This window comes from Pipistrellus hanaki (genome assembly GCF_964339955.1).
Source record: "Pipistrellus hanaki genome assembly, chromosome: 2".
NCBI lineage: Eukaryota > Metazoa > Chordata > Mammalia > Chiroptera > Vespertilionidae > Pipistrellus > Pipistrellus hanaki.
The window spans coordinates 174,160,945-174,173,252 of record NC_140504.1 but is presented as its reverse complement, the minus strand read 5'-3'; the positions used below and the strand labels follow the sequence as shown (position 1 = coordinate 174,173,252).

At 42.3% G+C, this 12,308-nt stretch overlaps 2 protein-coding genes across 3 annotated transcripts in view; one reads left to right on the top strand and one right to left on the bottom strand.

Annotated features, from left to right (window-relative positions):
- The window catches only part of UROD (uroporphyrinogen decarboxylase), a 158,429-nt gene that overhangs the window by 15,366 nt on the left and 130,755 nt on the right, over positions 1–12,308 (bottom strand). The window lies entirely within an intron of this gene.
- EIF2B3 (eukaryotic translation initiation factor 2B subunit gamma) overlaps positions 5,434–12,308 on the top strand; it is an 88,072-nt gene continuing 81,197 nt past the window's right edge. The window contains exons 1-2 of one of the 2 annotated variants that reach the window (XM_084874617.1): positions 5,434–5,558; positions 9,271–9,427. In XM_084874617.1, the coding sequence (XP_084730743.1) occupies positions 9,280–9,427 (148 nt within the window). In that variant the 5' untranslated portion in view covers positions 5,434–5,558; positions 9,271–9,279. Of the gene's footprint in view, positions 5,923–9,270; positions 9,428–12,308 lie in introns of both variants that reach the window. The other variant, XM_084874618.1, reaches the window with a different exon arrangement.

The following is a 12,308-nucleotide window of genomic DNA, read 5'->3' as shown; positions in this document are numbered from 1 at the left end:
AAGAAGCAACAGGAGAGAACCTAAGTGGAGGTGCGCTGGCTGTCTAGAAATGTTAGGAGAAAAAAGTGAGGCAAAGGAGGCCTTGGAACTGAAACCGGTTTGGCTCAGCGGTAGAGCGTTGGTCTGCGGACTGAGGAGAGAATTTTTGGAGAGCCACCATTTTTACTGATGTCAGTTGTTTCTTTTGTATTTCCTCCTAAATTTATTTGATAGAAAATTATAGCCCTAGCTGGTTTGGCTCAGTGAATAAGAGTGTCAGCCTGCTGACTAAAGGGTCCCAGGTCCGATTCCAGCCAAGGGCACATGCCTAGGTTTCGGGCTTAATCCCAGAATCGATGATTCTCTCATTATTGAGGTTTCTATCTCTCCCTTCCTCTCTAAAATCAATAAAAAATATATATATTTTTTATAAAGGAAATTCTCTGTACTTAAAATATTAAAGTCCTAATTAATGAAGATTCTTTCCAAAAGCATCATTTGCTAACATCATGAATCTATTAGGCAACTGTGTACAAAAATAAAACATAAATATTTTTATGCCTGCAGTTGGTTGCCAAAGTAGAGTTTCTCTTCCTCCTCTAAAAATAATAATTCCCTGCCGCATTGACAAGTCCACAGCCAAATGGAATAGATGAATATTGTGACATGGCCAGCAAATTCCCAAAGAGAGATGTCTTGCAGATAGACTGTGGGAAGAGTATTTCTGAGCCAAGTCCCCGCTTTTGAAAGGTTTCGTCTCCCATTGTTCAAAGAGACCTTTAGAGATTGACCTTCTTAAACTATTCCCCCACAACATACAAACACACACACAAATGCCTCTAGCAGAAGAAATGTGAGCGGGAAACAAGCAGGGAACAGCCTGTGTTCAATAAGCATTTATCAAGTATTTCCCATGTGACTCACAAAAATAAACAATAAGCATGAGGGACCATATAGATTGACGTCATAAGAAGGAGAGTTCAGAAGAGATGTCAGTGACCCCGGCCTTCAGCCCTGTTTTGCCAACACCAAATGGAAAGTCGGGAAAACATAAAAGTTTTTTTTAATTCATTCACTATTATTTACTTAGCATATCCCAGGTCCTGATAGGAAATGTCCTGTTCTGGAAAGAGAAGCAAATAAGATAGAGATCAAAGGGTTTCCAGTGTGATAGAGAAGACATGAAAAAGGGGATGACAGTCCTTTAGGGTGAGTGCCACAAAGGAAGCACTAGAAACAGTGGGAGCCGGAAAGAAGGAATCCATAGGCAGCAGCTCTTAAAGTACACTCTGGGGCCGAAACCGGTTGGCTCAATGGATAGAGTGTCGGCCTGCAGACTGAAAGGTCCCAGGTTCGATTCTGGTCAAGGGCATGTACCTTGGTTGCGGGCACATCCCCAGTAGTGGGTGTGCAAGAGGCAGCTAAACAATGATTCTCATCGATGTTTCTAACTATCTTCCTCTCTGTAAAAAATCAATAAAAAATATATATATTTTTAAAGTACACTCTGTGGTGCTGAAACCGGTTTGGCTCAGTGGTAGAGCATCTGTCTGCGGACTGAAAGGTCCCAGGTTCGATTCCGGTCAAGGGCATGTACATTGGTTGCAGGCACATCCCCGGTAGGGGGTGTGCAAGAGGCTGCTGGTCGATGTTTCTCTCTCATCGACGTTTCTCTCTCATCGACCTTTCTAGCTCTCTAGCTCTCTCCCTTCCTCTCTTTAAAAAAAAAAAATCAATAAAATAAAAAAAATAATAAAATAAAAAAGAACACTCTGTGGACCTCTGGGAGTCAGTCCCCACAACACTTTCAGGCATCTGTCAGGTCAAAACTATTTTCTTAATAATACTAAAACACTATTTGCCTCTCTTATTATGTTGACATTTACACTGATGGTGCAAAAGCAATAATGTAAAACTGCTGATGCCTTACGTGGATCAAAGCAGTGATACCACGCTGTGTTCACAGTTACTGCCACACACTTGCAATAAAAATAATAAAGCAAAGTAAGTTTCACTTAAGAATGTCTTTGATGACACAATAAAATAAATTTATTAAATCTTGTTCACTGGGCACATTTCTTTTTAATATTCTGTGATGAAAAAGGAAATGTACATGTAATACATGTGCATACTAAAGAAGTATGATGGTTGTCTCCAGAAAAAGCACTTGCCTGAATGTTTGATTTGTGAACTACTGCTTTTTTCATAGAACACTATATTTACTTGAAAGAACAATTGACAATCTATGGCCAACAAATTGTCAAAATGGAGTAAGCCAGCCTCTTCAAGGAAAGCCATTAACAGTATTTGTTGACAATGATAACAGTTGAGCATTCAAAAGAAAATCAGAAGTTTGGAAAAGTATCTGTCATTATCAGCTTGTCAGCTTTCCAATATGTAAGGACTTTTCTGATGAAATTAGTGGTGACAGCAACCAATGTTATTTTTAAAATATTGTTTGGGGGACAGAGGGCTGTGGGGATCAATGGGGGGGAAAGGACATATATAATACTTTCAACAATAAAGAATTGTTTTAAAAATAAATAAAAATAAAAATAGTGTATAAAAAAGGGCAAGAGAAATAAAGGAAAAAAAATAAACAAATGGAACTACATCAAACTAAAAAGCTTCTGCACAGCAAAAGAAACCAGCATCAAAATGAAAAGGCAACCACTGTATGGGAGGACATATTTGCTAATGATACATCTGATGAAGAGTTAACTTCCAAAATATATAAAATACTCATACAATTCAACAGAAGGAAGACAAGCCAATTAAAAAGTGGGAAGTCTGGCCAACGTGGTTCAGTTGGTGGAGCATCATCCCATGTTCTAGGAGGTTGCTGGTCTGATTCCCAGTCAGGGCACATGCCCAGGTTGCAGGCTTGATTTCCAGTAGGGGCTGTGCTGGAGGCAGCCAATCAATGTTTCTTTGTCATTGATGTTTCTATCTTTTCTCCCTCTCTCTCTCTGAAATCAATAAAAACTTACTTTTTAAAACATGGACTTGGATAGATACTTCTCCAAAGAGGACATACAAATAGCCAAGAGACTTATGAAAAAATGTTCATCATTAATCATCAGAGAGATGCAAATTAAAACGACAATAAGGTATCACCTCATACCTGCCAGAACAAGTGCTGGCAAGGTTGTGGAGAAAAAAGAACCCTAGAACACTGCTGGTGGGAATGCAGACTGGTGCAGCCACTATGAAAACAGTATGGCGTTTTCACACACACACACACACACACACACACACACACACACAAATGAACTGCCATTTGACCCAGTGATCCCACTTATAGAAATATAACCTAAGAATCCCAAAACACTAACCAGAAAGAATATATGCACCCCTATGTTACTTATAATAGCTAAGATCTAGAAACAGCCCAAATGCCCATCTGTAGATAACTTGATAAAAAAGCTGTGGTACATTTACACAGCGGAATACTATGCTGCTGTGAAAAAGAAGGATATCTTTCTCTCTGAGACAGCATGGAGGGACCTGGAGAGTGAAATGAGCCAGTCAGAGAAAGATAAGTATCACAGGATTTCATTCATATGTGGAATCTAATTAATAAAATAAACTGATGAACAAAATAGATCCAAAGACATGGAAGCATGGAACAGACTGACAAATCTCAGAAGGAAGGGAGAGGGGAGAGAGAGATTAACCAAAGAGCTTAACCAAAGAACTTATATGTATAACCATAGTCACAGACACTAGTGCAGTGAAGCCTTAAGGGGGATGGAGGGGTATGATTGGGGGGAGGGGGTATCTGTAATACTTTCAACAATAAAGATAAATTTTTTAAAGTATTGTCAACATTGGGAGGATCTGCATAATTCAGTGAACCAATATTTTACAAATGATCAGTGCACACATGGGTAAAATGTCCACTCAAAGTGCAAGTATAATGGAGTACAAAATGTTCATTGGTATAATGATTCTACATTGCAACTAATCTTTATAAACTATCACTTACTGGGTTTTGGTGTAGTATCAAAGACAAATACCTACAACTATTTGACAAAGCTATTAAAATATCTCTCTTCCACAGAAACCGGTTTGTCTCAGTGGATGGAGCGTCGGCCTGTGGACTGAAAGATCCCAGGTTCGATTCCGGTCAAGGGCATGTACCTTGGTTGCGGGCACATCCCCAGTAGGGGGCGTGCAGGAGGCAGATGATTGACGTTTCTCATTGATGTTTCTAACTCTCTGTCCCTCTCCCTTCCTCTCTGTAAAAAAAATCAATAACATATATTTTTAAAATATGTATCTCTCTTTCAATTACCTATTTATGTGAGGTCAGTTTTTTCATCATATAATTCACCCAAAACTGATGGGAAAATCCAACTGTTTTCTACCTAGCCAAACATTAAAGAGATCTGTAAAGGCAAAACCATGACATTCTTCTCAATAAAGTGTTTATTTTGAAAACATAGTTATATGTTTTCATAAAAATGTTATTTATGTTACCATGTAGTAGTTTTATTATTTTTATTTTTAGATGAATAATGTTTTTCTAATTTCTCAGTTTAAATTGTTAATAGGGTAAATGTCAATAAATATAATTCATACAAACAAAAGTTCTTTGGAGGCCTCAATAATTTTTAAGAGTGTAAAGGGTCCTGAGACCAAAAAGTTTAAAAACCACTGCCCTGAGAGAATAATTTAAAGTGAGTTTAAATGAAGCAATCCCTCAACTACTTTCCCTCAACTAGTTCCCTGAAAACTTTTGCTAGTTCAAACATGAGCTTTTATGTCCCTTCTAAGATCCTCACAATGGCCTGTAAGACCCACAGGATCTGAATTCTCCGCCTCACCCCTATTGCCTCTCTGACCTCCTGTGCCATCATTCAGTCTCCCCCAGCTTACCTCCCTTCAGTCATATTGGCTTCTTTCGGTGTTCTTCGAACATGCAGTCTCTCTTCAGGACCTTTGTACTTGCTGGCCAGTCTTCTTGGAAGGCTCTTACCCAAGATCTGCACTTGACTCTTCAAGCTGTTCAGTGCCCCTCAGTGAGGTCTTCCTTGACGGATCTCCTTCTCTCCCCCCCCCCCCCCCCCGCCACTCTCTTTTGATGGCTGAATATGGACATTTCCCGTGCAGTAATACTGTCGTCTGGTTCAGAAAATCGACGTGAGTCGCCACGATGGACCTCATGGATACAGAAAGCCCTGGCCTGCATTTGGTGATTTCTCCACCACAGGCTGGTCCAAACCTGCGGTTCCCACATGAGCTCTCTGTTCACGGAGTGGTAGTCGGAACCAGGTTCTAGAAGGAGAACTCCCTGAAGGAAAGTCGTGATCTTTTCCGATCTGTTGGTTCCAGGAGCCCAGCGCTGGGAGGGACACTCAGTAGTGTTGGTTGGTGACTTGTGAATGAAGAGCACGGGCGGCCCCGCCCACTTTTCCCTGGAGGTGCGCGCGCTTCCGGTCCTCAATCTGCCGCTCGGCACTCGTCCCGTCGGGTCCCGCCCCATCGATCAGCTCGGCCGGCGCGCGCCTGCGCCTTGGGCTGTCAATCGGAGGCGGCGTGCGGAGAGCCGGAGCGGCGGCGCGCCGGGAGCTGAGGTAAATCTGCGGCTTTCGCGCTGCCAGGCCGCCCTCGAGCCGTCGGGCGCGGGCGAGGAGCCCTGCGGTGGCCACCTCGCCCCGCTTCATCTGATCTGAGCGAGGCGGCTCCTCAGGCCTCGCCTCGGAGGGCCTAAGCGGGTACCCGGGGCTGAAAAGTCCTAGAGTCGCCGGCTCGAGTCCCTGCGCGACCCGGCCGGGAAGCCGGGTGTCCAAACTAGAGGAGAACGTGGGGAGAACCCGAGCCAACCCCCTGGTGCAACAGGTGGAGACACTGGGTTTCAGGATCTGCTGACGGTACAGCGAGGGGACCCCACACCCAGGAGCAGACGCCCTGAGCGCAGCGCCTGAACCCCCCTCCCACGTGAGCCCCGCATTCATTATTCTGCCTGTTTGTAGTTGTTCAGGGGCCAGGCAGTGACCTATAAAATCGCATACAGTAAGTTCCGTGTGAGTGATCGATTATGACAGTGTTTTATCTGACCGGCTGCAAAGGGATTAGGCCATGGAGCTGTGATGGAAGCGTGTCTGAGTGCCCTGACCGCCGTCTCTCCAACGTGAGAGGCCACGGGGAGACCTGTTGCCTTCATTCCATTCCCACTGGGTCGTGGCAGTGACTCTGAGGGATCTGACAGCCCGCCTGGTAGCGTGGTTAGTCATGTCCATGGTTGTCACCCAGAGCCTCACAGAGAGCCAGAACCCAGTCCCAGGGGCGCGGGCTCTGCAGAAGCTTGACTCCTGCTCAGGGCGGGGCGGCTCACAGGCGCCCATTCCCCATCACCGAGGGGAACTGTGTGAGGTCCGGGAATGCAGTGATGGCACACACAGCCCCTGCCTTCAGGGACCTCACGGGAAATTGACATTTAAACCCGTGGGCACTAAAGCCTGTGAAGGCGGAGATGGTCTGGGCACGGTAGAGAGCAGCACCGAAGGGGAAAGGAGTCGCTTCTCCCAGGAGGGTGGGAAGAATTAGGAATGACTCTTTTAGGGCAAACGATTCTTATAACTGAGTCTTAAAAGTTTAATAGGTGACTAGTAGGCCCAGGAGAAAGGCACCTAGGAAACAGGAATAGTAATAATAGCACAGAGACCAGAATTATACAACAGCATCAGTCAGTTGGCAGCCTCTAATAATACCTAACTTTTATAGTGCTTGCTTTGTGGTTGGCATTATTTTCTGCGCTTTACGTAGCTTAGCTCATTTACGCTTCATAACAACTCTGAAGTAGAAACTATCATTATCCTCATCTAGTAAAAGAAGAAAGCCAAGGCATAGGAAAGTAGGTAGCTTGCCCTGGCTGACGCAGCTAATGCGTGGGGGAGCTGGAATTCACACCTGTCCGTCTGGCTCAAGAGTCTGGGAACTTAAGCACCAGGCTCCTTTCTGGGAACTGAGGACACCAAGAGTTGTAAATGTCAGGCTCCTGGTCACATCACCTGTAAATGGCAGAACCAGAACTCAGACTTAGGTCTTCTGACACCAGAAGGACCAGTGCTCTATTCTTTTTTTTTTAATTATTATTGTCTAAAGTTTTACCTAAGTCTCCGTTTTCCCCTATTGATTCCCCCTCCCCTCCAGCCATTCCCACCCCAGGCAAGCCCCCCTTGCCCGAGTGTCTGTGTCCATTGGTTATGCTATCGATAATATGCATGCATACCACTGCTCTATTCATAATAACGTCAGATGTGATGGGAGTTATACAGTGCCAAATTGAAGTTAAATTCTAATCTGAGTTCATGCTTGCTGCAATAGAAATTACCATATCTTTAAGTGTAGATATTGTTCAAGAGCCTTCATTTTGAGTGTAACTATTGCAGTTTAGATATTAATGTGAAGGGCCCAGGACTGATCATAATTATGGTAATGGTGCAACATTATTTGCCAATTTTATGTTAAATAAATTTTTTTTTCTGAACATTGCATTTCACACTTGTATTAAAAAGGTTGCATTATTTGTTGTAAGTGGAATACTAAGTCAAAGAATACTTTTATTTTTTTTTTTTTAATCTTCATCCGAGGATATGTTTAAAGAGAGGAAGGGAGAGAGAGAGAGAGAAACATCTCTGTGAGAAACATTGATTGGTTGCCTCCCAGACATGCTCTGACCTGGGAATGAACCCACAACCTAGGTATGTGCCCTGACTGGAATCGAACTCACAACCTTTTGGTATATAGGACAATGCTCCAATCAACTGAGCTACCTGACCGGAGCAAAGAGTGCTTTTATTTTTAATCAATTAGGATTTATGACCTTTTACTGTGCCTCTTTTCTGTGGTAGCTGCTGTAAAGAGTTTCTTTTGAAGGTCAAATAGGTTCCTTAAACTTGGATTCCTAAAAAGGAATTCATTTGGATTGTTTCTGCAATTGAGCTTTTCAAATCTAGATCTAGCCTACATTTATTTGTGTTTAATATAGTTGGGGGTAATGAGAAGATAGGAGCAGTTGGCTGAATTATTGGAAGAATCTTAAGTCATTTTATACTTTTCAGAGACCTAATATGCTTGTAGTGTGCAGTTAATTTTAGCCAGAATTATATAAGGTTTCAAGGAATAGGAACTGAATCAGACGCCCACTTGGTAAACTATTACTCCTTCAAGAGTCAGCTCAAGTATTACTTTCTATAAACCTTCCCTGTCTTTTCTAAGAAAACTTAGGTATTACCTTCACTATTTGCTCACTTCATCTTGGATATATCTCTGCAATGGCACTAAAAGGATATTATAAGTTACTGAATTGGTCTTCTCTACTTAATTGCGAGCAATTCAAGGGCAAGGCAGATTTTTTAAATTTATATTCCATCTCCAGCCTATCTTCCCAGGCTGGAGTATATACTCCAGCATATACTGAGGGAGGGGCAAAGTAGGTTTACAGTTCTAAGTACTATAAGTAAAACACACAGTTTATTTTTCTATTACTGTTTATTTAACTAGAGGCCTGGTGATTGAAATTTGTGCACTGAAGTGGGCAGAGTTGTGCTCTCAGCCCGTTCTGTGCCCTCCCACAGTCTGGGACCCCTCACTCCTTACCACTCTCCTGCTTGCTGCTCCTTACTGCTGCTGCAGAGGCAGGAGAGGCTCCCATTATCACCGCTGCACTCGCCAGCCATGAGCCCGGCTTCTGGCTGAGCAGTACTCCCCCTGTGGGAGCGCGCTGACCAACAAGTGGCAACTCATAGTGACAGGTGATTCTGGCTGTTCCACCATAACATTGCTTAGGCTTTTGTTATGTAGATTATTATATTACTAGAGGCCCAGTACACAAATTTGTGCACCTGGCCTGGCCAGGGACCCCACTGGCAAGCTAACCTACCCCAGCAGCAAGCTAACCTACAGGTCAGAGCGTCTGCCACTGGTAATGCACATCATAGCAATCAATTAAGCGGCCTTAGCATATCATTAGCATATTACACTTTGATTAGTTGAACAGCCAACCAGTCGACTGGATACTTATCATATTAGGCTTTTATGATAAAGGATTTGTCATACAAACAATTGTAAACCTACTTTTGCCCCACCCTGTACTGGTAAGAGAATATGATTAAGGTTATGTTTACTGCAGCTAAAGAGCCTTTCTTACCTGGTTATTGGAGTTGGGAGTCATGCATTTGACATAGTGGGTATCAATAGCCTAGATAGAAATAGCATTACTAGTGTGTATGCTTCCATTTTTGTTACTTTTCCCCTGTAAATTGTTTTTCTCTGTGATTGCAGTTGGTAAACATGGAATTTCAAGCAGTAGTGATGGCAGTTGGAGGGGGATCTCGGATGACAGACCTGACGTCCAGCATCCCTAAGCCTCTTCTTCCAGTTGGAAACAAACCTTTAATTTGGTACCCATTGAACCTGCTGGAGCGTGTTGGATTTGAAGGTGAGCTATGGTAATGAGGTGTACTTATAAAACTTTTAGGGTGTTTGATCCCAATGGTTTGTCATTTTTATGAGGGTGAGAGAGAAGAGGATAAATGAGAAAAGACTAGGACTCTGTTGACTAGAGACTGGCCTCTTTAATTTAGAAACATAGGAGCACTCTATTGCTGTGTGAAAACAGGTTGAGAAGATAGCACTAAGTGTTCCTGGTTTAGAGCTGGTCTCTACAATATAAAATGAACTCGATAAGGATATCAGAAAGAAATATTGGGGATTCACACATCTCATATTCAATACTTACTTTGAATCTTTATGTGCCAACTTATATATTAAGCACTGGAGTACAGAATTGAAAAGATAACTCAGGCCCTAGGCAGTTTGGCTCAGTGGATAGAGTGTCAGCCTGTGGACCGAAGGGAAACCGGGTTCAATTCCGGTCAAGGTCATCTATCTCTATTTCAGGGTCTTCCTCGGTCCAGGCCCTGGTTAGGGCGTGTGCAGGAGGCAACTAATCGATGTGTTTCTCTCACATCAGTATTTCTCTCTCTCTCTTTCCCTCTCTCTCTTCCACTCTCTAAAAATCAATGGAAAAGTATCCTCAGGTGAGGATAAAAAAAAAAAAAAGCATAAGAAAAGATAACTTAGGTCCTGATCTCCATTAGACCTTAAAGTCTAACAGAGAGATACACATATAAATAGATTATCACTGTGTAGTATGGTAAATGTTACAATAGAGGTACATTGTAAGTGCTTAGGTATACAGAGGAAATTGCTGTTTATACTTGAGGGATTCAGGGAACACTTCACAGAGTAGCTGACCCTTGAGTTAATTCTTTTTATTTTTTAATATATTTTTTATTTTTTTACAGAAAAGAAGGGAGAGAGATAGAGAGTTAGAAACATTGATGAGAGAGAAATATCAGCTGCCTCTTGCAAACTCACTACTGGGGCTGTGCCTGAAACCAAGGTACATGCCCTTGACCAGAATCAAACCTGGGACCCTTCAGTTCGCAGGCACTCTATCCACTGAGCCAAACCAGTTATGGCTTGAGTTAATTCTTGAAAATTATCAGATTGACAAATAAGGAGAGAGTATTCCATGCAGAAATGATAAGAAAAGATACAGACTCATGATCAGCACAGCATGTTCTGGCAACTGCTATTCATTCTATGTGGCTATAATATAAAGTATAAGGAGGAGGATTAGATGTAATGATCGAGATAAGCAGGGTCATACTATAAAGTGCATTGTCTTCCATGCTGAGGAATTTAGATTTTTTTCCTAAAAGCGGTGGGAAAACAGTGAAAGGTTTAAACAAGAGTGTAATGTGGTTATATTGGCATTTTATTTATTCTATGACAAGCAATTGCATCTTTAGATAAACTTTAGAATTAGCTTATTACCGTATTTTTCAGACCATAAGACGCACTTTTTTCCCCCCAGAAGTGGGGGGAAAATGTCCCTGCGTCTTATGGTCCAAATATAGCCTACACATATACTTTTTAAAAAAAGTTTTTTTACTTGCCCGGCTCTGTGTGGTCTCTGTGCTTGCCCGGCTCTGTGTGCTTGCTGCAGCCACTGTCCATTCCTCCATGCCCAGAGTGTCTGCCCCGCTCTGTAAACCCCGAGTGGTAGAGGAGTTCCCATGTATGGTAGTCAGCCTCCATGCCCTCGCTGCAGCCATATCTCCATGTCAGCCCAGGTGCGGTGTACGGTAACTGCGTAATCCAAACCGTAATCATCACCTGTACCCCTTGCTGGCCCGTACTCCGTGCCCGGAAGAATGCCGCGTCTATTCCCCCAATCATTCCTCTCCGCCCTCTGTTGCCGTGCTTGACTACTGGGTAGGCGTACTGTAGATCTCAGCAGAACCTTTACCATAAATCTTCAACTTTATTCTAATTTATTACTGAAGTCTCTCGTTATTGTGTTTTACAGTACATTTTGTCTTTTGCTGACTGTATTTGTTAATAATGGTTCTAAATGGTTCTAAATGCTGCTGTTTACAGGGTTGATTACATGTGTTTATGACTGTGATGTTGGGTTTTAATGCACATAAAATATTTTAGGACACTATTTGTTTCAGAATCTTTTTTTCTTCATTTCCCTTCTCTAAAAACTGGTGCGTCTTATGGTCCGAAAAATACGGTAATATCTACAAAAAGGGTTTGTGAAATTTTGATTATGATTGAATTGAATCTATAGACCAATAGCAAGAAAATTCAGATCATAATAATACTGAGTCTTCTGATCCATGAGCATGGCATATCTCTCTATTTATTTATATCTTCAGTAATTTCTCTCGATAATTTTATAGTTTCCCGTGTGTAGGACTTAAATATATTTTGTTAAATTTATATCTAAGTAGTTTATATTTTTAATGGTATTGTAAATGGTAATTGTTATACAATATCCTAATTTCCAATTATTAGTTGCTAATACATAAAAATATAGGTTTTTTTTAATATTTTATTTATTTTTTTTACAGAGAGGAAGGGAGAGAGATAGTTAAAAACATCAATGAGCCGAAACCGGTTTGGCTCAGTGGATAGAGCGTCGGCCTGCGGACTGAAGGGTCCCGGGTTCGATTCCAGTCAGGGGCATGTACATTGGTTGCGGGCACATCCCCAGTGGTGGGTGTGCAAGAGGCAGCTGGTTGATGTTTCTCTCTCGACGTTTCTAACTCTATCCCTCTCAGTTCCTCTCTGTGTAAAATCAATAAAATATATTTTAAAAAAGAAAAAAGAAACATTGATCAGCTGCCTCCTGCACACCCCCTACTGGGGATGTGCCTGCAATCAAGGTACATGCCCTTGACCGGAATCAAACCTGGGACCTTTCAGTCCACAGCCTGACACTCCATCCACTGAGCCAAACTGGT